The following is a 23,040-nucleotide window of genomic DNA, read 5'->3' on the forward strand; positions in this document are numbered from 1 at the left end:
TCAAACTGGAATTTGAAACCCAAATCTTGATTTAAAAATCATACTTTGGGACCCTAAAGCTTGTTTATGAAGCTGGAACACTTAAGCTCTTTTATAAGTCAAGTCAGGTCTTATAAGCTAACACAGACTTGAAACCCTAACCGTAGTTTGAAACCCTAATTGTAAACTGTGACTCGATTTAGAAACTCAAATCGTGATTTAAAATTCCTACTTTGTAACCCTTAACTTTGTAAAGCTAAGCAAGAGTTGAAACCCTACTCTGACACACAAACCCTTGTTAGAAATCCACACAGTGGGTTTGAAAAAACATCCTTTGAAATTCAAATCCTGATTTAAAAAAAATTGGTGAAAGCTTAAACTAGACTTGAAGACCTCATTTGAAACCATAATCCCAACTTGAAACCAAAATGTTGGCTTTAGACAAATTTTTAAATCTTTCGTTCAAAACCCTAATTTGCAACCCTATCCTTTGTTATACTTTACATTTAATCCTAGACTGAAACCCTAATTTGCACCCCTAACCCGTATTTTAAAGACAACTGTGAAACCGAATCCTTGTTTGAAACACAAACAAACCCTAACATGGTTTAAAACACTAATTTATATGTCAGTTCCTTGACTGAAAACCTAACCCTGGCTTGAAAACAACCTTGGAGATTAGGATTTTAAAACCTAACATTGGTTTACACCCCTAAACTTTGCTTCAAACACATCCAGCCATCCATCCAACATAGTATGAATCATTGTTAGTGGTTGCAGTCGTCAAGTAAAACGTGTATATGATATAATATGATAGAGGAAGACGTTTTTATCTTTGTGATGAAAGCATGTGCGCTCGCTCTCCGCCAAGCCGTGTTTGCTGTGACAGCTGTGGCGTGTTGTCGCTGCTGCGCACTGGAAAGGGCCGAATGCAAGCGCCACTTAGCCGCTGCGAGGCTTGGCAGAAGCGGCGCCGCTTTAAGAAATTGTTGTGCGCCGGCGCGTCGAAAGGCCCCAAGTTGAGTGTTTGTTGTCTTTTCGCATCACGCGGAATGAAAAGACGGCGCGTGGGAACAGCTGGCAACGCAGCCTGTCATGATGGCTTTGCGCGGTCCCGGTCGCGGGCCAGCTTGGTCTAAATTATGCAAATATGACACAAGCAAACGTGCAGTCGGGGCATTTACAATTGGACTTTGTTTGCCATATGTGGAAGCTGAATTTCAAACCTTATCCGTTGCTGTAACCTTAACAATCACTACCAGAAGAGCTGCTAACAAAAACATTTTTGCCATCCAGGATAATAAACATATTTAGGTGTACATATGACAGTTATAATAAAATGCAAGTAAGATAATGTAAATATCGGGATACATGTTGCCTTGAAGATCATGTATCGCGATACGTTTCATATCGTGACCTCTGCATCGTGATACGTATCATGAGGTTGTTGGCAATACCCAGCCCTAGTAAATAATGAGACAAAAATTTTACTCACTTTCCACACAAAACCGCCAGCTACTCTCTTTCATATTTAAAAACCCGTTTTTGAAACCCTAATCCTACTTTGAAACGCTGCTCTAAATCCTTAATCCTACTATGAAACCCTGTTTCAAAACCCTACTTTGAAATTCAAACCTTGGGTTAAAACCTACTTTGAAATCCCGACCCTAGTTTGAAACCTTAACCCTACTTTAAAACCCTACTCTAAAAAAACAAATCCTACTATGAAACTGTCAGCTACTCTCAACCATATCACGTCTATGTTCATCCCTTTGAATCGAGTAACATGTCAATTCCCTCCCCTTTCCTGAACACATTCACTGCCAGCCCAGCAAAAATGTATCATTTGACGTCTTTTTCCGTCAATGGCAGTGAATGAGTTAAAGATAAAGGTTCGTGGTGAATGTTTTACTATACTTTGAAACCCTAACTGGAAACCCTAATTTGAAACCCTAACCATGACTTGAAACCAACAATTTGAAAGTCTAACCCTTGTCTGAAACCCAAACCAGGTTTGAAACCCTACTTTGAAACCCTAACGTGACTATTTCAAACCGAACTCTAACCTGCTGAAACCGATATTTTGAAACTCTAATGCTCGTTTGAAACCCTAACTTGTAACTAAATGGACTTTGTGTCCGTCCTCCCCAGTGACAAATTGCCTTGTTGTGGTCATTGCCGTAGCACGTGTACATATTTCAAGTGCGATACACTCAAACTGTCTGTGCAGACCAAACATGGTGTCAGCCTCATCTTACACCCCCCCCCCCTCATCATTCACGCGCACGCATACACTCCCCATTCATTTTCCTCAGGCAGCCGTCCTCCTCCCACCTATTGATCTGCTGCGGTGTCAACATACTTGAGTGTCAATTAGAAGGGCCCTCCTGCCCATCTGTCGCTGGAGCTCAACTCGGGCCCAACACCCCCACCACAACAACAACAAAAGTTTCCCGCGACAGCTGCTCACGTCTCGCACGGAGGACAGCCAACACCATGTGATCTGAATATGATTCATATTCATAGAAAAAGGCAGAGGAGGCCCAGACGTTCAATTTCGGGGGTGGGGGGGCCCTAATCATTGTGTTCACAATATAGATGTGCGCGGAAAATGTGAAATTAATAACAATATCAGTCTTGGAAAATTGGGTAAGTAAATGGAGCATCTCAAGAAACAAAACGATAGAGGACATTGCGTTTTGCAGTTTCCAGCGAAGGTGCGCTTCATTTGCATTCGTTGTTCAAGGAAAGGACACGAAAGCCACAAATTGGCAGCACGTCAAGTTATGTCGACACTGTGGCCACAATTCATTTGAAACCTTACTTTGGAATCCTAGTTTGAAACTCCAACCGTACTTTGAAAAAACAACCCTGGTTTAAAACCCCCTTTGAGACCCTCCCCATACATTTCAAACCCTAACTATACTTAAAATCCACATTTTGAAACCCTAACCTTAGTTTGAAACCCTAATACTGATTTGAATCCTTACTTAAAAACCCAAACCCTTTGCTTGATAACTTAACTTTTAAACTCTTACTCTTGCCTGAAACTAACTTGAAACCTCAAACCTGTCTTGGAACTGTGAACCAGGTTTAAATCCCTTATTGCCAATTTTAGCCTCCTGACTACCAGGAAAAAAAAAATATTGTCCAATCATGTTTATTTTGATATTCCACAATCTTTGTGAAGTAACTGGAATACTGGTAAAGAATTTTTTGAAAAAAAAGAAGTTTTTATTTTTAAGCTATGATGTGTCCACTACAGAGGACATTTTTTAAAACTTAAATGCCAGGCTCAAATACAGTTAAAATAATTCAAACAATACTTTAATTTGTTCTTAAGAGTCTTATAGAAAACATGCTAAAAACACTTAAGGCCTAAATTTACTTTCCTCTTTCCCTAAATAGTGCTTGCACTGAGGGAAGCCATTTTCTTTTATGATGCAATAAAGGTAGAAAAACCCCACCCCTACACATTTGGTATCATTGGAAAACTCTGCATGTCCTCTATAGAGCACAAAAGGAGTTAATTCAATCGTGGGTGGGAGATATTCAGGTTTAAAAAGGTCCACTACAGAGGACAAATTTTAATTGCTGGTAGTCAGGAGGTGACGGTCTAACCCTGGAACCTGAAATTGTAACTCTGACCTTTGCTTAACACCTAAACTTGACACTAAATGGCTTTTGTGTCTGAAAAAGTCCACCGGTGACAATTTCACCAGTCATCAGTAACCCTAACCCTGTCTTGAAACCCTAATTTACAATCCCAGTGCTTATTTCATACCCTAAGCTTGGTTCAGAACCATATTTATTAATTTGGGTCATTGGACCATAATGATTAATTTGGATCATTTTAAATGGCTAGTGTTCACTGAGGTGCAAAAAGTGTTAACAATACAAAAAAAAAAAAAAAAAAAAGTCCAGCTAAGAAAATGATTCTTTGCTATATTTGAGGATTCCCCACTCCTGACATCGAATAGTGACCTTGAAGGCTGCGTGCGTGTGGTCTTATCTTTCCGCCCGCGAGTCAGTCGTTTATCTCCTGCTGGAACACGAACGTTCTGCAGACCTCCTTAAAGCGCTGACTCTCACCGCCGCCACATCGCCTCTGTATCAAAAACCAAAAAGACGCGACTCTGTGACAGGCATGCGGGCGACGTGCAAACGATATAAGCACCCAAGCGCCCCACGCTGCGCCTCGGTGTGCACGGTGGAAAAACAAAAAAAAGAAAAGACGACTCTTCGTGAGAAAATATCAGAGGGTGGAGGGTGTTTTAGATGTATTACCGCAAGTTGTCAGGGTCTAGTTACAGAATAAAGTTGTCAGTTTCTGCAATGACACGTCCTCATTTGCCTGAAGCTTATAGAATGGCCTTTTTCCCAAAAAAATAACGCTAAAGTGAGCTTTTCGCGACCGTGTGAAGCTTTTTTTCTCTTGATATCAATCTTCTGGGAAGCTCTCGCTGACATTTTCAAGCTGCTAAGCACTTGTCATGCATCTAAAGCACATTCTCACCGAGCTTATATACTAGTGTACACACTTGAGCAATCTGCGGCGTGAGCCGTATGCTCCATCACGTCAGACGTCTGGAAAAAGGTTATGCAACAATGGCGGTGATGATACGGGACATGCTAATGCGGAGCTTCTCAAACTTGTCACCTCAAAAAATAATTCTCCGAGTACGGTAGCACCATCACGACCAGAATTCTTGTATAGGCTCAAGGGTTTAAGAAAAAACGGACAGCGGTTTCGATTCTGAAAAGTATCAGGTAAACCAACCTCCCTGGTGTTACTCACGGTCTCGCTATTTCACAGGTATTTTTTTTTTGTAAGGCGAGGCAATTCATATAGTCCATTCCATACACAACTCAATTAGATTTACATGATTAAAATATATTTAAAAAACAAAAGAACTAAAGGCATTTAAAAATAAAAAATAAAAAGATTAAAGAAATAAAAGATGGACTTATTGGCCTACTAAATATAAAATAACATACAGTGCAAGAAAAAGATTGTATTTTAGATTTTTTTGGGGGGAACGGTTTATAACTATTTTATGCTGCCTGCTGTTTATTTTGGGTGTAATTCCACCATCAGCCACTAGGTGGTGGTAGGTTTGACACTATCAATTTGGAAAAACAACCAAAGAAAGTAAAGAAAGTACTTGCGGATCAGTCCATTGTTTTGCTGAAGATTATTGAATATCACATTCTCTTTAATCTGGCATTTTACGTCTACATTTTACATCTATCTATCTATCTATTGTAATCTTGTTAGCTAGCTATGCTAAATGCTTTCTATCGATCTATCTATCTATCTCTTATTCTTGTTAGCTAGCTATGCTAAATGCTTTCTTTCTATCTATCTATCTATCGAGAGACTTATCTAATTAACTGTAATAAGGACTCCAACAATGGTGCAATAAGTGTAAAATCCGTTTACAGGTCATCCTTGATAGAAAACAAAAGTTGAAGTTATGACCTTCACTACCAGAAAATGACTTCAAATCAACATTAAAGTGCACAAAAATGACAACGATAGAGATTCAAAAACACAATGCCGTTCTTTTTTGAACTCTAAAAAAAAAAAATTCTTCAACTTTCCAAATGATCTCTTTTCATACATTAAAATCAAGAAATAACATTTTGATTCATAAACTCTTTAAATACTTTTATCTAATTAATTTATTACGCTATTGGAGTGGTCTTCAGCACTAATCTGAATCTTCTTGAAGTTCAAACAATTGCAACATTCAATCATTTGCGTCATAAATAATTTTATGTACCATTAGAGGGAGCTTGCATATCAACATAGGTTTCTGTGAGGCGCATTGCTCGTCACTGCAATGATTTATTCGTTTTTTTTTTTTTTTAAAACAGAGAATTAAAATGCGCCCTGGCTAAGTCGGAACCTTATTGACAACAACGCTAAAAGCCTGACATGATCTTCCCAGGTATTAAATCTCCTCTTCGGCCTACGGACATGTTGACGTGGGAAATTTGCAGCGTTGCAGAATAGTTTCTTTGAGGACACTTTCTTGGCAGCAAGAGCTCACGCAGTCCTTGCTGCTCTCTTTGAGTTTGTGTTCCACATGCCAGTGTGCCAGAAGGTGTACGTTTATACAACAACCATAAAACAAAACAATTGGTGGCAATTTTCAACAGCGGAAGAAGATCTCTGCTCATCAATGCTGGGAAGTCAAAGTACAAATACTTTGTTACTGTACTTAACTAGTTTTCTCAGGTATACATACTTCGCTATTAATATTTCTTATGACTTTTTAATTTGATTACTTACATTTGAAAACAGATATCTGTACTTATTACTTGTTACTGTGGCCCTATGTGGCCTCATGTAGAGAATTGTTTGATGTTTTTGGTAGGAATGGGCAAGTACCGATATCAGTTATAGGAATCGGGCAACAAAACCAAGTTCTATTTATTGCGACAGTGGCCCATACCGTTACACAATCAGGAACTTTAAAATGTATCATCCCTGAATTGTATTGCACCCCATACATATTCCAACCAGCAACACAAATAAAAATAAAAATAAAAAAAGATCTCAAAAGAGGAAAAATGCTCAACTTTGGCCCGATTATCGATATTGTGTGATTGTAAAAAGTAGAGTGGACCTTTCTCCTCCCATTGAAAAGTCTTCTTCCTCATCCACTCGTCTACACGGCAAGCCGGCGGCAGTTGAAAGGGCACCTGGAGTGAATCACCTGTGAAAAATGACTTGTCCGCACTCGGCGCGGAGATAGCCGAGTGTATCCACAGGACCTTGTCACTTCCCATGTGCTCTCAATGAATCTCGGCCGCTCGCTTGCTGATCCAAGCCTTTAACCCGTTCTCTGCGGTAAAACAAGGGCCTGCGCATTGACTGCGTGCACGGAGATTGCTTACTCCAGAGCCCGTTACATCATCAACCAGGAGCCAGAGTGTTGATAAGTGCACACAACACGGCTTCTGGGTGAATAGTTGAGTGTCTGTATTCAATAACGCTTGCGAATGCGCGCGCGAGTGTGTTTGACGTGTTCTTGAAATGAAATGAAATGAAATGAGACTATGCTGCTCATACTTCCTTCCTTCTTTATTTCACACCCCAGCTGATCTATATTACAGAGTAAAACACAATTTAAAAGGGAAAAGAGAAAATAATAATGATAAAGACGACTTACAGAACGAAAAAAACAAAAACAAAAACACGCTTTCCACATGTTTCCAAAACTGCATACGCCAGGGGTGTCCAAACTTTTTCATTTGAGGGCCACATACAGAAAATTAGGACGCAAGGGCCACATAATGTTATGAAGAGAAATTATGTTTAGTTCTAAAAATTGTACAAATAATTTATTTGTGCTTTTGAATATTTAGAAAAATGCTACAGTATATAAACCAATTTATTTGTAATATGGCAGTAGGGTTATTATAGTTTTGGAATTTTTCATTTGAGTTTTTATTTTGTTTTGAGTTTTGTTTTTTTAAATGTAGTTAGTTTTAATTAGTTTTCAGGGTGGTTCTGTTATTTGTTTTAATTAATTTTAGTTCTTTAATAAATGCTTAGTTTTAGTTTAGTTAGTTTCAGTATTAGTTTTTAGTTGTTTTTTTTAATGAGTATTACTTGTGCACAATATTTAAAAAACACCATGGGTGCAACGTTATTATTCTGGTTTATATCTAAATAAATCTACTAAAAATCACATTTAAAATCATCCTCAAAGGCTCATGCATTAAATTAATTACCAAAGACTAAAACAAAGGACATTTTTGCTATAATTATAGTTGGTTTTATTTTTAGTTAGTTTTGTAAACATAAAATTTTGTTTCAGTTAGTTTTCTTTTTTAAAAAAGTATCTTAGTTTTTATCTTATTTCGTTAACGAAATTGTAGTTTTGAATTTTAGTTTTTTTTTTGTTAGTTTTAGTTAACTAAAATAAACCTTAATAGCACCTGTTTTTTTCGACACCCTCCCTTCTTACTTTGACCATCTCCAAACATTTTTGTTTTTATTTTATTTGAACTGAGTCAAATGCCATTTTTAGCATATGTCGTGGGCCACTAAAAAAATGGATGTCGGGCCGCGAATGGCCCCCGAGCCGTAGTTTGGACACCCCTGACATACGCGGTTATCTATGGAAAAAAAAAGAATGAACAGCTCATCGTATCCGCATTTTCTCGCCCAATAATCCATATCGAGTTTGTGCACACAGTGGAAATATCTAACACTTAAAAGTACAGAACCCAAGCCATATCGTTGAGAAAAGCTGCCCACAGGGTGTTCACAGACAACAATATAATAACGCGGTGCTGTGTTCGTGATTGCTCAGAACCAAGAGTCTTCTTGTTTAATGCAGCAAGTCTATTAAATCGGACAATTCCCTTTCAATATTAAAGTCCCTTTTCATTGCTAATAGCGCCATTTCCATTTCCAACTGTTTGCTTTACCCCGCGAGGCCTCATTGTGTGCGCCGTACATGCTTCTGAGACCTACGTGTGACTTCCATTATAAATGTAATTGATTTTGCCAGTCGTTGTGCGTGGACACACCAAGGTAATGTTCAAATGGTCCATTTGGCACGATGAGAGATTACAGCCAGCCATGTTGGACTCATTTTTACAGCTTTAATCGTTTCCTAGATCCGTGTATCATAGAGCAGCCGTCCCTATAACAATGATCATGTGAGCAAAAATTGACCTCCAACGTTGTGATGGTGTTAACATGGGATTTATGACAAAATGCGGAACTGCTGCTCATAATCTCGGTCTTACAACAAAGCCTCATGGAAACATATTTGGTGCTAACCAAGAACATTTTTATTAGAGATAGACCGCTAAGGTTTTTTTGGGCCCGATACCGATACCAATTATTAGTAGTGAAGGATGCCGATAACCGATATTTGGAGCCGATATTCATTTTCACTAAAAAAGGGACATCAAAATTTGGAAAAAATACAAACTCCAGCTTTTATTTTTTTTTAATTATTATTATTTTTTTTATTTTAAAGCACATGTTTATTGAGCAACTTTTAGGGTTAGTAAAATATTTTTAAGGTTTTTTGTTTTGGTTTTTTTTTTCCCCAAAAAAATCTTAGTCAATAGACAAGTTCTGGGATCTCCCAGGCGCAGTAGCATGTTTTCAAAAGTTAAATAAAAACAAACAATTATTTTCTACAAAAAATAAGTCTTCCAAAATTTCAAAATATCCAAAGTATTAAATTTTTACTTGTCTTAGTTTTAATTTCAATCAAAAACAGAAGGTGCAGAGAGTTCCCAGGGCCGACAAAAATGAAAATAAAAACTTAAAAAAAAAAATTACATTTAAATTAGTTCCCTGAAGTTAACACTTAAAAAAAAAAAAAATAAATAAAAAAAAAGGATCTATTATCGGCCATATGATTCTTCAAAATGGCCGATGCCGATATTTCTCAAAATGCTGAATATCGGCGCCGATAATCGGCCCAGCCGATAATCTGTCTATCTATCTATCTATCTATCTATCTATCCGCTGCCACCTGCTGGCCGTTTGTGTAATAACTACCATTTCTGCAACCGTTCTTTACAGTTGAGAGGCTGCATCAAAGCCTTCTGTATGCTCGAGCATAAAAAAAACCAAAAAAACGTCTAAATACGTCTTTGGGACACTTAAAACATAAAAAAAAACAACGTATTTACACGTTATTGGGAGCAAATGAGTTCATTTTTGTTTTTGTAAATTTTAAGGAAAGGAACATTCCCTGAATCCTTGAAAACGTAACCTTAAACATAACTTGAAAGGACAATGAGAAATTGAATTAATAAGAAAGTAAAACAAAAATATACTACAATAATTGCAATTGAAAATAAAAGAAAAACAAATACTGGCTGTTCTTGTGCATTTCGGCCTCTTGGGCGCAGTGTGGTGCCGTACATGGATGGAGTGAGAACAAATAAGAACAGAAGAAAGGTGCGTTTTTTTGTTTTTGTCCAGATTGGAAAGTCAGTGCTAATTTTCTGTGAGCATTTCAGTGGGATATTACATTGACATTAGTACTAGCGCTAGCAATGTTTTAAAAACGAAGCATATTTCAATAGACCACGTGTGTAATTATTTTTGTTGTGTGTCTAGCTTTACAGTAAAGTACATCTGCAGAATCACGTCCGCTACATGCTTGCTAGGCAGGCAACCTGGTGCATTCAAGGGTACTTTCACAACTTGTTTTTCTTTAAGTACCTCGTTTTAAAGATCAAGAGAAGTCAAAATCAAAATCACAGTTAAATTTGATAACTTATTCATCGAGCTCTTGTCAACAAGTGTCATCCAACATATTCTCTTGGCCTTGCAAAAAAAAAAAAAAAAAACTCCTCACAATAGGGCTCAGCCCTGCAAATAGCAGTCTAAGATTTTGCCAGTATTTTGTACAAAAAACACGAGTGCCGTGGTGCGACATAACGAGCAAAGAACTCATTCAAAAAATGTGAATGTTTCTGCTCGAGAATGTGCGCACCTTTGGCAAGGCTGACAGGTGAAAAGCGAGCATGTGGGATGTGACCATCAACCTTGAAAGAGAGCGTGACAGCTCAGTCTGAATTCAAAACGCGTCATTGCCTGTAATACCGCCGATACAAGGTTACATTTGAAAAAAAAAAAAAAAAAGTATTGAAAAGCCAACACAAATCCCTTTTCCTTGTTTTCTCTTCCCTGCACGACCTCACTCGCTGCCTTCTTCCTTTTCATCTTGCAGGAATTCACCGTGATTCTTGCCGAGCCAAGCGGGCCCACGGGCTTTGACACGTAACGAATCCCCGCCCAGGGGGACAGTGAAGATTAAAACGAGCGATTCCAGCGGACGTCTTAGAGATTCCAGAGGGGAGTTGAAGGAGGTCATCTTCTACCTTTTGTTCTTCCCGATGCCCTGAGTGCAAGGATCTCCACAGACGAGTCGATTCGGACGATGGAGTGAGGGAGTGGAGTGGACGCGAGCAGAGCGGGATTACGGCTCCGCGAAAGAGCCCGGGCTCACGTTGGACATTAAGTGACTGTCTGAGTGAGAGAAAACATGAGAGGAAGACTTTCTCGTGCCAGCTGCTTGGGGAGCAATTAACCTTCCGGCCTGCGCGAGCGACTACCTGGCTTGTATTTTCTTGATTGCGGCGCTTTTGCTCGTACGAGCCGCGGTCATGTTTCACCCGCCGCCTTGCAGACCGGACGGGACCGGCTGCCAGCGACACGGCGTGGTCCTCCTCCTGCTGCTTCTCGACAGCTCCCTCAAGGCAGCGCAGGCCGCCAAACCCAAAGGCCCGGGTCACACCCACCTGAACTCCATCCGCATCGACGGGGATATCTCCTTAGGCGGGCTGTTCCCGGTCCACGCCAGGGGCCACGAGGGCAAGCCATGCGGGGAGCTGAAGAAGGAGAAGGGGATTCACCGGCTGGAGGCCATGCTCTTCGCCTTGGACCGCATCAACAACGATAACAACCTGCTGCCCAACATCACGCTCGGCGCCCGGATCTTGGACACTTGCTCCCGGGACACGCACGCCTTGGAGCAGTCGCTCACTTTCGTGCAGGCGCTGATCGAGAAGGACGGGACGGACGTCAAGTGTCTGGGCGGCGGGGCGCCCATCATCACCAAACCCGAGAGGGTGGTGGGCGTCATCGGCGCCTCGTCCAGCTCCGTCTCCATCATGGTGGCCAACATACTGAGGCTCTTCAAGGTAAGGGTGGATGCCAGAACAGCTGCTCGTGTTTTTGTCTGAGTTGCTATGTTGGTGTGGCCAAGAAACTCAATGAGTTTGGTTGATGTGTTTAGCTTTGGATGGATTTACTTTTGATCATGATCTTATATCTAAGAAACACAAAACGTTTCGGAGAGTCGTCTTTCTGATAATATTTCCAGATGACCCTAAAATGCACGATGTCCTTTCCAGGTCGACTGAATTTGACTTTCTGGAAATTTTGAATACGCATGTCTAACTCTTCAATGTTTTGGTAATTTCTGCATTTGATGTTCTCTAACTCGGAGCTGAACGGCAAAATTCACAACTGGTGTTTGATCAATGATTTGACCAGTACATTTAGGAGTGGGCGATATGCACGAAAAAAATAAAATAAAATAAAATAAAATAAAATAAAATAAAATAAAATAAAATAAATAAATAAATAAATGTATTTAAAAAAATATATATAATATAATAATATTCTAATTATATAATATATTTAAAATATATATATTTATCATTATATATTTTGAACATATTTAAAAAAAGGTGCAAATAATAATTTAACCATCCTATAATTCAATAAAAAATATTTCACTTGCTTCATAGAAAAAATAGTTTACTTCCAGTATCTTTTTTTTTTTTTTTTTGAAGTGGTGTTCATGCTCATTAAGTTGCAATATGGTCTGAAAGCTACATAGCACAAACTTTCGGAGAATAGTGTGCCTGAAAAGTGGCGACTGGATTACGATGACATTTTGTGTGTAGCTGCAACCCACGGAAATATAAAGAAAAAGAAGAAAAATAACAGCTTTTAGGCATGATCTGAATCTAATACTGTCGATTTAACTCAACGTGCGAGCAAATTACGTTGACATTTGGTGTGTCGCTTAACACATTCACTGCCAGTCCAGCAAAACAAATTGACATTGACGTCTTTTTCCGTCGATGGCAGTGAATGAGTAAAGTATGACCAACCGGTCAACGGATTAACTTTTGTGCTTATATCAAAAGATAGACCTCAACAGCTGTGACTTGCCTCCAACGGGAGCTTTGTGTGTAGCTTCGGTATGACTAAAAACGATGATTACCTTTTAGGTATGACTGCAACATCATCAACACAGAATTTTGTTGCAAAAGTTGTGACTAGATTTTTATGAAAATATTTGTGTAGTTGAACGCTGATCCCAGAAACAAACCAAATCATGATCTATATTCTTGACCATTAAAAATCACGAGAATTTAACGTGTAGCTTTGGTAGGGACCAAGCACATATTTACAAAATAGAATTTAAAATTTACGAGAATTGAGAGTTTTCTCTTGGTGGATATTTTCAGCTCTGCCAGTGTCAATTTCTGGCACTTTCTCATGCAGTGTTTGCTCTCTTGTGTATTCTGTGATGCGAGAAGCAGCCCTGTGATTGATTCTTTGATTTATGTTTGCTCTTGGAACAAAAGAAAAATACAGAGCAAGAAAACAAGAGAAACACGATAAGGGTTTGTGTGATGTCTGCCGCAACGCAGCGGACACATTGATAAGTTTGGATGGCGAGAGTGAGCGGGGGATCCCTTGGTAAATCGGATCACTCTGACTTTGCCCACAAGGAGTTGGTTGCTAAGCAGTGAGAGGTATTGCCTGTCACAGTAGCCAAGCGCTTAATATGTTACTATTGGCTTTCATTGCCACCCGCTGTGGCCTTTCTTCCAAGTTGACTGTTTAGATGTGCTTAGGCTCTGTTCATGCAAGGATTTCTTTTTGTCCTTGTCAGTTCTCACGTACATAAAGTAGGATTCAACACAAAAAAGTAAAGCACTTGTAATGAGCCGATTTGTTTTGTTTACAAATGCAGAGAAAAGAGCGCTGTAGCTATTGTGAAACATGGAAGAGACTCCGGCAAGTTCCAGCGCAGCTTTGCTGCATTTGGCATAAGTAGAATGTCCCGAATATGTTGAGGGTACAATGAAAACTCACGACTAGCAAGGCATTCTGGGGTGTAGTGTGCTGGAATCATTGCTTTGCTAGATCCAGCACAGGGTGTCTTCAAACTCGTGAGGATACGAGATTAGGAAGATGGATGGATGGATGGATGGATGGATGGATGGATGGATGGATGGATGGATGGATGGATGGATGGATGGATGGATGGATGGATGGATGGATGGATGGATGGATGGATGGATGGATATGCCTATTGGGGGTGTCAAAATGAGTTAATTCAAATTGACATAATTAGAGCTTTGAAAAAGTCTGTACATCATAACAGCAGAATTTTATATATTTATTTATGCCTACTTTTTTGCCAATGTTAAAAAAAAAGATTTGTAATGAGAGTTAATGTGACCAAAATGGGCATTTTATAAAGAAAAATGGTATAAGTCACCCTCTCCCATTTGCACTAATTTTCAAATTACCGAATGGTGCAATTTTTGAACCTCTGCATGTTATGACAAGCTGCTGACATTTTTTTGTTTTCTAGTATTTTTTTTAAATACTTTTTGTTTGATGTGCAGTAACACATCAAACACATAAAAAAAAGCCCAAAAATGGGACAAATACTACCAAGGGGTTAAAAATCACTGATTTTAGCACCAATTAATCATGAGCAACCTACTTTGACTTTTCCCGGCCTTTTTGTTGCTTGAAATCGCACCGTATGAGAAAGTAACGCCTGTGATAATTCAAACAAAAGATTCTTTCTTCTTCAACTTCAAAAGCAAGTGTCACCGTGTTTCGTTGTCTCTTTGCGCTCGCTGCTCTCGCCAAGAAAAATGATAAGACGTCACCTTTATAACACATAAGTTAAATCTACGAGGGTTTTCCCACAGTAAAAGAACTCAGCAGGCTGTTTATCACAAGCTCCTTGATACATCACCTCTTTCTGTACTTCCTTGCCATTGTTAGGATGTTAATTCTGCTTCTCTGACTCAGTTTTTCCTTGATGAAGGTGATTACAGCAACAGTCGATGGCGCTTTATCTCGATTTAGCCTTCTTTTATGACAAATGAGCGACTGATTTCATCGCTGTGTGTCAGTAGGCGGGTTCATGAGGGTTGTGAGTAGAAGAAAATGCATGCGTGTAACAAGGCAAGAGCACACTTGATTCAGACTCTTAACTCTTTGACCGCCAAAAACGTGTAATAACGATCAGTAAAATCACGACGTATATTGCCATAAACGTTAAATAACGTCAACAATTTAAAAAAAAATTTTTCAGTGCAACGTCTAAGTGCAGCGCTGCCTGGTCAATGGGTTGTGGAATCTAAAACACTCTAAACGATGGCCAGCAGATGGAAGCATTGTATCTTTTTTCGTCAATGATCAAAACCTCTGTCATATCAAAGTTTTTCTTTTATAACGTCTGGCAGGAAAAGAGTTAATTAAATGTGGAGTTGTGAATTATTGCAGGATTTTGATAACTTGTTGATATGTCGTGTCTCTGTTTTATGTTTCCTCAAATTGGTCAATTTTACTTCACTGTAAAGCTGACCAAATATGACCTGCCTGTAAGTATAGACTGAGCACTTTTTGCCACCTGACCAGATATGATAAATCCAAATAACGGCAATCCCGCCATGGACTGATGGCTTCTTTGCAAAAAAGTCACACATTTCCCTAAAGCCAACTTAGATGTTGGTCAAACCAATCATCACTTTTTAATCCCCCCCCCAAACTCTCGCTGAGGGAAATCATAGCCAGTACGCTGATTGCTCAATAAAATTGGCTGAATGATCATTAGGTGCGGCCCTGGAATACACAAGCCGGTGAGTTTTTATGACCAGCACACGCTCAGCATGTACCAAACCAGTGGCAAGTTTCATTTGATGAGATGGAGGAAACTTTAGCCCATTTACCAGGATTGTTCGAGAAAAGGTGGCTGGTTGAAAAATGTACTGTTTAAACAACTTTTCAAGATGTTGAAGGTTTTGATTGTAATTTCAACAGAGACATTTGTTTAACATTCAAACCAATGGCTGGTTGGCTTGCATTCAGAGAAGTGCTCAAACGCAGATCTCCAACAGCAGACTGCAGTCGGCTCGCCGGGGGCGCGGCAATCACACGGGGAGAGGCGGGGTTTTACTGAACCGGGCATTTTACTTCCACTTTAGAAAACTAAGCAGCAAAACACCTAATATTTCATTTAAAATATTACATAGCCATGGTGTCAAATGTAAGATTTAATCGTTATATGCCTATAGTTGGAAGGGCTTAAAATAATGTGGTGTAATCCATTTTAATTGAAAATGTAAATAAATAATAAATACATAAATAAAATGTTCCCTGAAACTTAATCCAGTTTTAGATTGAGCTCTTAAGCTGCTATCTCATTGAGTGACGAATGCTTTGGGGTTTCAGAAACAGTGAAAAATTGTCTGAAGATGTTCAAAATTTGTTTGAGACAAGAAAAACTGACTGTGACAAGTAAAAACTGTGAACATCTATGCAAGCCTTTACAACATTTTAAGACGACGAAAAAAAGAGAAAATCACTAACATAGCAAACATTTATCAATATTTGTAAAAAAAAACAAAACAAAAAAACCAAACAAGAGATATTTGGTATTTATCGGAGAATCAGATCATCAATCTATCCTTTGTAATATTACAACAAATGAATCTTAAAATTACAAGAATCAAGTTTATGAATTTAATCGGAGACTATTGGTAGAATAAATTCTAAACGCTAAATGAATATTTTACAAATTTAAAGGGAAACACTATAATTTTACTAAGAAAAGACTCCGGGCTCTATTTTCATGACTGGCGTAAATCATCCCAACTCCTGAACAGTCGTTCATTTTGAGTGGAGGCTGAAAAGTGGCATCTAAAGTGTTCTAATTGCTGATCCGTGTTTCCACATAAGTATTCCACCGACATGCTATTAAGACATGGAAACACTGTTTTAAAACATGGGAAAAAAAGCACAACATGTCGTCTTCAACAGCACATGCAGAAGGAAATTGTCATAAAGTGCAGATTTTCTTTTATCTGGTAAACCACCGCAACTAAATCCTGCTTTGCTTTTCAAACCAGCTGCTTTGCATGTGCCCAGTTTTTTTTTTCTTTTTTTTTTCCTCCCGTTTGCAGCGTCGGAACATCACGTTCGCCACACGGTTCAAACAGGTAATGAGCATCCTCCATCCCACTCGCTCGCTCGTGAAAGCACGCTACTCATTCTCTCCTCATTAATGCGCGTTAGCAGCTTCCTTGCATATTTAATTGGCATTTCTCTGATCTCGCACATCTCTTTTTACTCATTGCGGGGCATTAGCATTCCCCGCTCTACTCTACGTTGCGTGTGTCTGCAATTTGAAGGACTACGTCGCTGCACTCGGATGGAGGGACAGAGGAACGCTGTCCTGCTAGTTTACTTACTTTCAACTTATCAGAAGCTAACACTTTAAGCACACAACACAATTCAGTGCAGCTCCGCTTACCTTTTGGCTTGATATTTGTAGTGTAGATCCCAATTAGGGGCAGAGAAACTCGGTGTGGGCGTGGTTGTTATGTAAGTAAGCTAAATTGTGACATCATATGTCAAAATGGCTCCCTCAGACACATTTTATGACGCAGATTTAGAATTAGGCAGACAAAACACGAAGTAGGTTGTTGTAAGGTACTATTTTTTTATACAAGAGCTTAAAATATACATTTGTTACATGTCCACTTTCATACCTGTGCGACAGGTATTTCTGTTGGTTTACATATATCTTATCAGAAGCTAACTGTTAGCTACGGCTAATTTGCACATCCATTAAAACTCAATGCAGCTCTGCTTAACTTTGAGTTTGACATGAGCTCGCTGATCAAGTCATGGGTGGGAAACGGGTGTGGATGGGGGGGGCTTAATATGTGAATTATCCCCATTATTACATAACAGAGCAGGTGGGCTTTCTTGCAGGCACATTTTCAGAAGTACAATAAATAAATATATATATATAAGATGTATGTTTAATTTCACACTTGAAGGGTGGGCGGCCACTCCAGAGAGCCAGCTGTTTGTGTACAAGCACTTAAAAAGTCAATTTTCCAAAATGTGCCCTATTTAATTCCACCAAGCACTATGGTCGGCTTCAGTTGAGCGCTCGACACAGAATTAGGGAGAGCGAGTGAGCGAGCGAGAGAGAGAGAGAGAGAGAGAGAGCGAGAGAGAGAAACTTGTGAACATGATGTAAAGCAGGTTTGTCACCGTATGGATTAAGCAGTAAAGCATTAATGGAGAGTGCAATGAGGTCATTTAGGTCGGGTCTCAAGTTATGACATTCCTGGGATGAGCACACGCACACGTGCACGTATAAGAGTTAGTTGCTTCTGCCGGACCACCCCCTCCGATGGCCCCGGACGGAGCTCACTCAACAAATTTGGACGCCATTTACTGCATGAGCTCCCATGCAAAGACAAGAAGAGGCGCAGAGACGTAAACGTTTGCTTTCAATGGCGGGACATCAACGCAGCGATGAGACTCGCGGACCATGTGCCGGGAGGCCGTTTCCCGCCAACAATTTTACACGCCATGCGGCTTAAAAGGCAGCAGCGTCAGCAGCCAGGCGCCGCAAGATCAGAGTGCGGTGTTTGGGCAACTGCGTGCCCCGCGCCGCATACTGCTGGGCCAATGGCGAGTCTTTTGTTACTATGGCGACTGTCGCATTTCTACTAAAATGGCTTCTACTTGAGTGCAGAAGAGCAATCACAAAGACTTTTCACTCATGGAGGCAGCAGGTTATACACATGTACGTGGCACATGGACGCATCACCAAAGGCAAATACGCCCTGACACCCTTTGACAACTTCATCGAGCGAGCGCATTTATGTTGCTTAATCTGAATCTGTTCTATGCAGCTAACAAAACCCAATGCAGCTCTGCTTACCTTTTGCTTTTGATATGATCAAAGTCATCGGGTGTGTGGGTGTTTCGGGATAGTCGCGTTTCAGGCCCGAGCTTGATAGTGGCTTTGGATCTTTGCCCTGCACACAGATAATTGCTTCAAGTTAGGCGTTAGTGGAACAGTTCTTTCACAGACACAATTTAACAAAAGTAGAATTACGAAAATATGACTAAATTAAAGTTCTGAGGCTAAACGAAAAACTGAATATTTATTTTACTCGAATAAAAGTTACAAAATCACAAGAAAAAGTAACATCGGCGATTGGGATGGGGCCTAATAATCAATCGAACTGGCCTCTTAACTGACCGTAGCAACATCCAATCAGAGCACAGAAAAAAAACAGCCCCTTTTGAAGAATGACAAACCTTTTTTTTTTCGATCGGTACTTTTTCTTAATGTGGGAAATCAAAGCAAAGCATGAATACGTGAGATTGGACAGAAATGCGCAAGACTCAATCAAGCACGAGCGCTAGCATTTTAGCCTAAATAACATGCAAGCACAAGCTAACATGACATCACACATGGGCATGCAGTAGCACTTCATATAAATGGTATGATGTCACTTTTTGGCTTTTACACACTATGTTAAATGTTAGGGAATACAGGTAAATTGTAGCAGGCTGGTGGAACGTCAGCTAAACGCGGTGACACCAAGATACAACAAAGTCAAACTTGCGTTGCGTTGCCTTGGCAGATAAACAGCCAATAAATAAAATGTTCAGTAAATAACGGAGGAAAGACTCAAAAGAAAACCCCGCAAAATTTGTGAACAAATGTGTCTCTGTCGTTACGCTATTTTTCTCAATATCTCTGTGGCCCTAATACTCCTCGGCAGGCCTGAAAGAGCGAACATGGCACCCTGAGGCCTCAGTGAAATAAGAGCAATTGAGAGGAAGAAGCGTCGAAGAAGAGCGTTTATCACGCTCGAGCACACACGCGCTCCACATCGCACTTGCTTTCTCTTCTCACCCCCGACGTTCACACTGGAGACGGAGATGACGCTGACCCGCGGAGCTTTTGTTCACGGCTCCACGTTTAGTTCCACCTTGAAAACCTCCGGGGCTTCTCATATTCGTACCAAAAGGGAGTCGTGACGGCGTCTTTCTATTTTGCCCGTCAACAACCATTCCCTTCCCGGAGGTGAGCGCCATCTGCTTCGTCGCGACCTCTCTCCTGACTTCATTTGCGCCCATGTCAACAGTTCAGTACTTTTGTTTGGGTAAACAACACTTGCTTGGTTGAAGGAAAACAACTACAGCAATAAGGGGATAAAGATGTGGTCAAACGACTAAATCTGACAACAAACAAAAGGCACACATTTTTCTGCTAAAAAATAAACAATATGCTTGTATTAGATGGAAAATAAAGGCTGTGCATTTGTAAAAAAAAAAAAAAAGATAAATAATTTAAATTTATTAAAAAAAATAATTTAATTTTAAATTAAAATTTAAGATTACATTTTTTTTTAATGAGAATTTTACTAGAAGAAAGTCAATGTTTTAGAAGAAAATAAATTTTGAGAGAATACAATTTATTTAATTGTATTCTCTCAAAATTATTTTTTTTGTATGTGTATTTGTATTTTTGGTACAAGATAAAGGTACAAATAGTTCAAGAATCACATCTTAAGATTACAAGAAAAAAAACTATTCTCATATTGCATTTTATTTAAAGAAGACTTAATTTTACAAAAAAAGTCAGTTACAAAATACAATTCTTCTTATTTATTTTTTTTTAGACAAAAGTCTTAATTTTACAAGAATAAAGTAATCATTTTATAAGAACAAAATGAAATTTCACAGGAATAAAGTTATACTTCTATGAGGGAAAAAAAAACAAATCCTAAAATAATGATGTTTCAACATTACAAAAAAAAAAAATCTAAATATAAACAAAATTAAGTCATAATATTTCAAGAAATAGGATTCAGACAATGTTTAATTTTAGGGAAAAACATTTTACGGAATTAATTCTGAATATAACAAGAAAAATGGATAAGGGTAAACAACTGAATGATACTCAAAAAATTAAGAATAAATTTTTTTTTCACAATTAATTTTTCTGCACAAAAATCAGAAAGTTATAAGAATTTAGTCGTACCTTTACTATAAATTAAATGTTACAAAATTGAAAAAAAAAAATAAATAAAAAAAAATCCTAAAGTCAAGATGTAATTTTTGCGAGAACAAGGTCTTAATATTTCATGAAAAAAATCCTAATATTACAAAATGGGTGATATTTTAAGCAAGTTGTCATAGTTAGTATTACAGGTATAATTTTAATCATTTTTTTTTTACCTCTCACAAAAACACCTTTAAAAAAAAGTTATGGCATTAAAAGGATATAATCATAATTCAGAGAATTATACTGTCATATTGTCCGTGTATTTTTCTTCCTTTCTTTCCCTTCAGATTTGTGCCACTTGAATGTGAATTGCGTCACTTGTAATGCCAACCAAAGTGACTGCAATTGGATGCCTGTAAAAGAGACCAACCAGGTTTCATTTGCGACCTCTCATGAGTGTAGCGTGCAACCCGTTTACCCTTACGTCGCTTATTTGTTTGTCATCACGTCTGATGCCGATCACGTCACGGGCGAACGCGCAGGAAGTCGAAGCGCAAAATGCCGGCGACTCCGCAAGAACAAAGACAAAGAAACGAGCCGGGCAGATCAAGCGCATCAAAGTTCATCCCCCAACCTCAAGCTCAGCCTCAAAGGTGCGACAGACGCGTTCTCACGCCAACGCTTTAGCGGGAGCGGACGCGCTTCAGTTCAAGTGTGTCATTATTCGACTGGAGGCCAACTGTTCAACACAGGACTCGTCATTATGTTAGGCCTTAAATTTAATAGTTGGATTTGGTTCACGGTGCCTGGGGGGGATTTATTTATTTATTTATTAATAGTACAGAGGATCCCCGCTGGGAATAATTGACACTCCCCAAAAAGTGGTTATAATTACCAGTACATAATATATTATTTGACTGTATTCAGTCATGAAATTATTCAACGCCACCTTCATGAGGCTCATCAATAGCATTAGCTAGCATGCTAGCCTAAATAACGCGCTAGCACATCAAACAAATTTGCACACTAGCCCTTTACACAAACAGTATTATTAAGTCATAAAATGCACCTTTTTGGCGTTTCTACACAATAACACAGTAAATATTTTCCAAATACAGACAAATCTTATCAATGAAGACCGGACAGCACTGTAAGCACTAATACTCCAAGATAAATATCATAATGAGATGATAATAAAGCTGTGATTATTACAGAGGAAAAAACAACAACATTTTTAAAGATATTAAAGTAGTAATAGTTGGACTAGAAAAAATAATTGTTTAAAAAAAAAGTGTACGTACAACTACAAAATCTTAATTCACAATTCTTTTTTACGAAAATAGAATACTACTATTAACTAATTGGCTCCCAATAACGTATAAATACGTTTTTTTTGTTCCAAGTGTCCCAAAGACGTATTTATACGTTTTTTTTTAAATTTTCTTTTTTTTATTTATTTATTTTTTTAATGCTAGAGCATACAGAAGGCCTTGATGCAGCCTCTTTAATCTTTCTTTTGATAGGTTCCATGCCTTTATAACAATCGAACACAATATTCTGTGGGCCTTGCAAAATCAGTCAAAATCCAGTAAAACAGCCGCGCGAACGGGATTGCTTCTGTGAAAATGGCTGGGAGTGAATGAGTTAAAACGAGAAATAAAGAGAATCACGGCAGTTGTAATGTTATTCAAAATTAAAATAACCATTTAAAATGTCAACGTCACATTTTAGTTGATGCAGCCCATTGGATTTTTTATTTTTTGTGCCGACTTGAAGAGTGCAAGGAAGGACTGCTCCTGTTCTTAATTGCGTTCTCAACAGCTTGTTACGTGATTAAAGTCAAATTAATTTCTAGTGTAAACAACAGCGAGTGGCTGCTATTTAATTAGCCTTGAAAAAAAAACTAAAATACAACTCTTTAAAGGTTATACAATAAATAAAACTGAATAAAACTAAGCTCATACATACATTTTCCCTTTCGGGGCATTGACAAAATGGATCTAATGAGACCGACATCTGCGTTGTGCTTTCGTGGCCTTCTTCTTATTATTACAATTGTTATTATTATTATTGCTTCATATTCCACTTGTGTTATGTAGCTGGCAGATGAGCATGTTGATTCACGCGTTGGTGACCCATTTGTGTGGCAAAGATATATTGTGACAACAACCCGAGGCCACGTGACAGACACTCTGTGCAAACAACTGGAAGAACATGTGACATGTATACATCCCGTTCATCCATGTTTAGGACCTCGAGGGATTTCTTTCACATGCAAATACGCAATTGGCTTGGGAGTTGTATTATTACAAGGGGAAAAAAAAAATCTTATAATTTGACGTACAAAATTGTAATATTAAAATAATAATTTTTTTGTCATGTTAAAAACTTAACATTACTGGGGAAATTACGC

The 23,040-nt window shown here is 38.7% G+C and overlaps 3 protein-coding genes across 13 annotated transcripts in view; 1 reads left to right on the forward strand and 2 right to left on the reverse strand.

Annotated features, from left to right (window-relative positions):
* LOC144024572 (synaptotagmin-2-like) overlaps window positions 1-23,040 on the reverse strand; it is a 400,108-nt gene that overhangs the window by 135,656 nt on the left and 241,412 nt on the right. The gene's annotated exons all lie outside the window — the stretch shown is intronic.
* The window catches only part of LOC144023446 (metabotropic glutamate receptor 4-like), a 151,907-nt gene that overhangs the window by 20,381 nt on the left and 108,486 nt on the right, over window positions 1-23,040 (forward strand). Inside the window, exon 2 of the mRNA XM_077528915.1 lies at window positions 10,704-11,676. Within this exon, the coding sequence (XP_077385041.1) occupies window positions 11,140-11,676 (537 nt within the window). The 5' untranslated portion in view covers window positions 10,704-11,139. The remainder of the gene's footprint in view (window positions 1-10,703; window positions 11,677-23,040) is intronic.
* The window catches only part of LOC144023447 (uncharacterized), a 250,689-nt gene that overhangs the window by 17,326 nt on the left and 210,323 nt on the right, over window positions 1-23,040 (reverse strand). For 6 of the 9 annotated variants that reach the window (XM_077528923.1, XM_077528919.1, XM_077528922.1 and 3 more), the window contains 2 exons: window positions 18,546-18,642; window positions 3,988-4,087 (listed from right to left, as the gene is read on the reverse strand). In XM_077528923.1, coding sequence (XP_077385049.1) covers window positions 4,015-4,087; window positions 18,546-18,642 — 170 coding nt within the window. In that variant the 3' untranslated portion in view covers window positions 3,988-4,014. Of the gene's footprint in view, window positions 1-3,987; window positions 4,088-18,545; window positions 18,643-23,040 lie in introns of those variants that run through there. The other 3 variants (XR_013284551.1, XR_013284550.1, XM_077528920.1) reach the window with 1 other exon arrangement.

The sequence above is a fragment of the Festucalex cinctus genome, chromosome 8 (genome assembly GCF_051991245.1).
Source record: "Festucalex cinctus isolate MCC-2025b chromosome 8, RoL_Fcin_1.0, whole genome shotgun sequence".
NCBI lineage: Eukaryota > Metazoa > Chordata > Actinopteri > Syngnathiformes > Syngnathidae > Festucalex > Festucalex cinctus.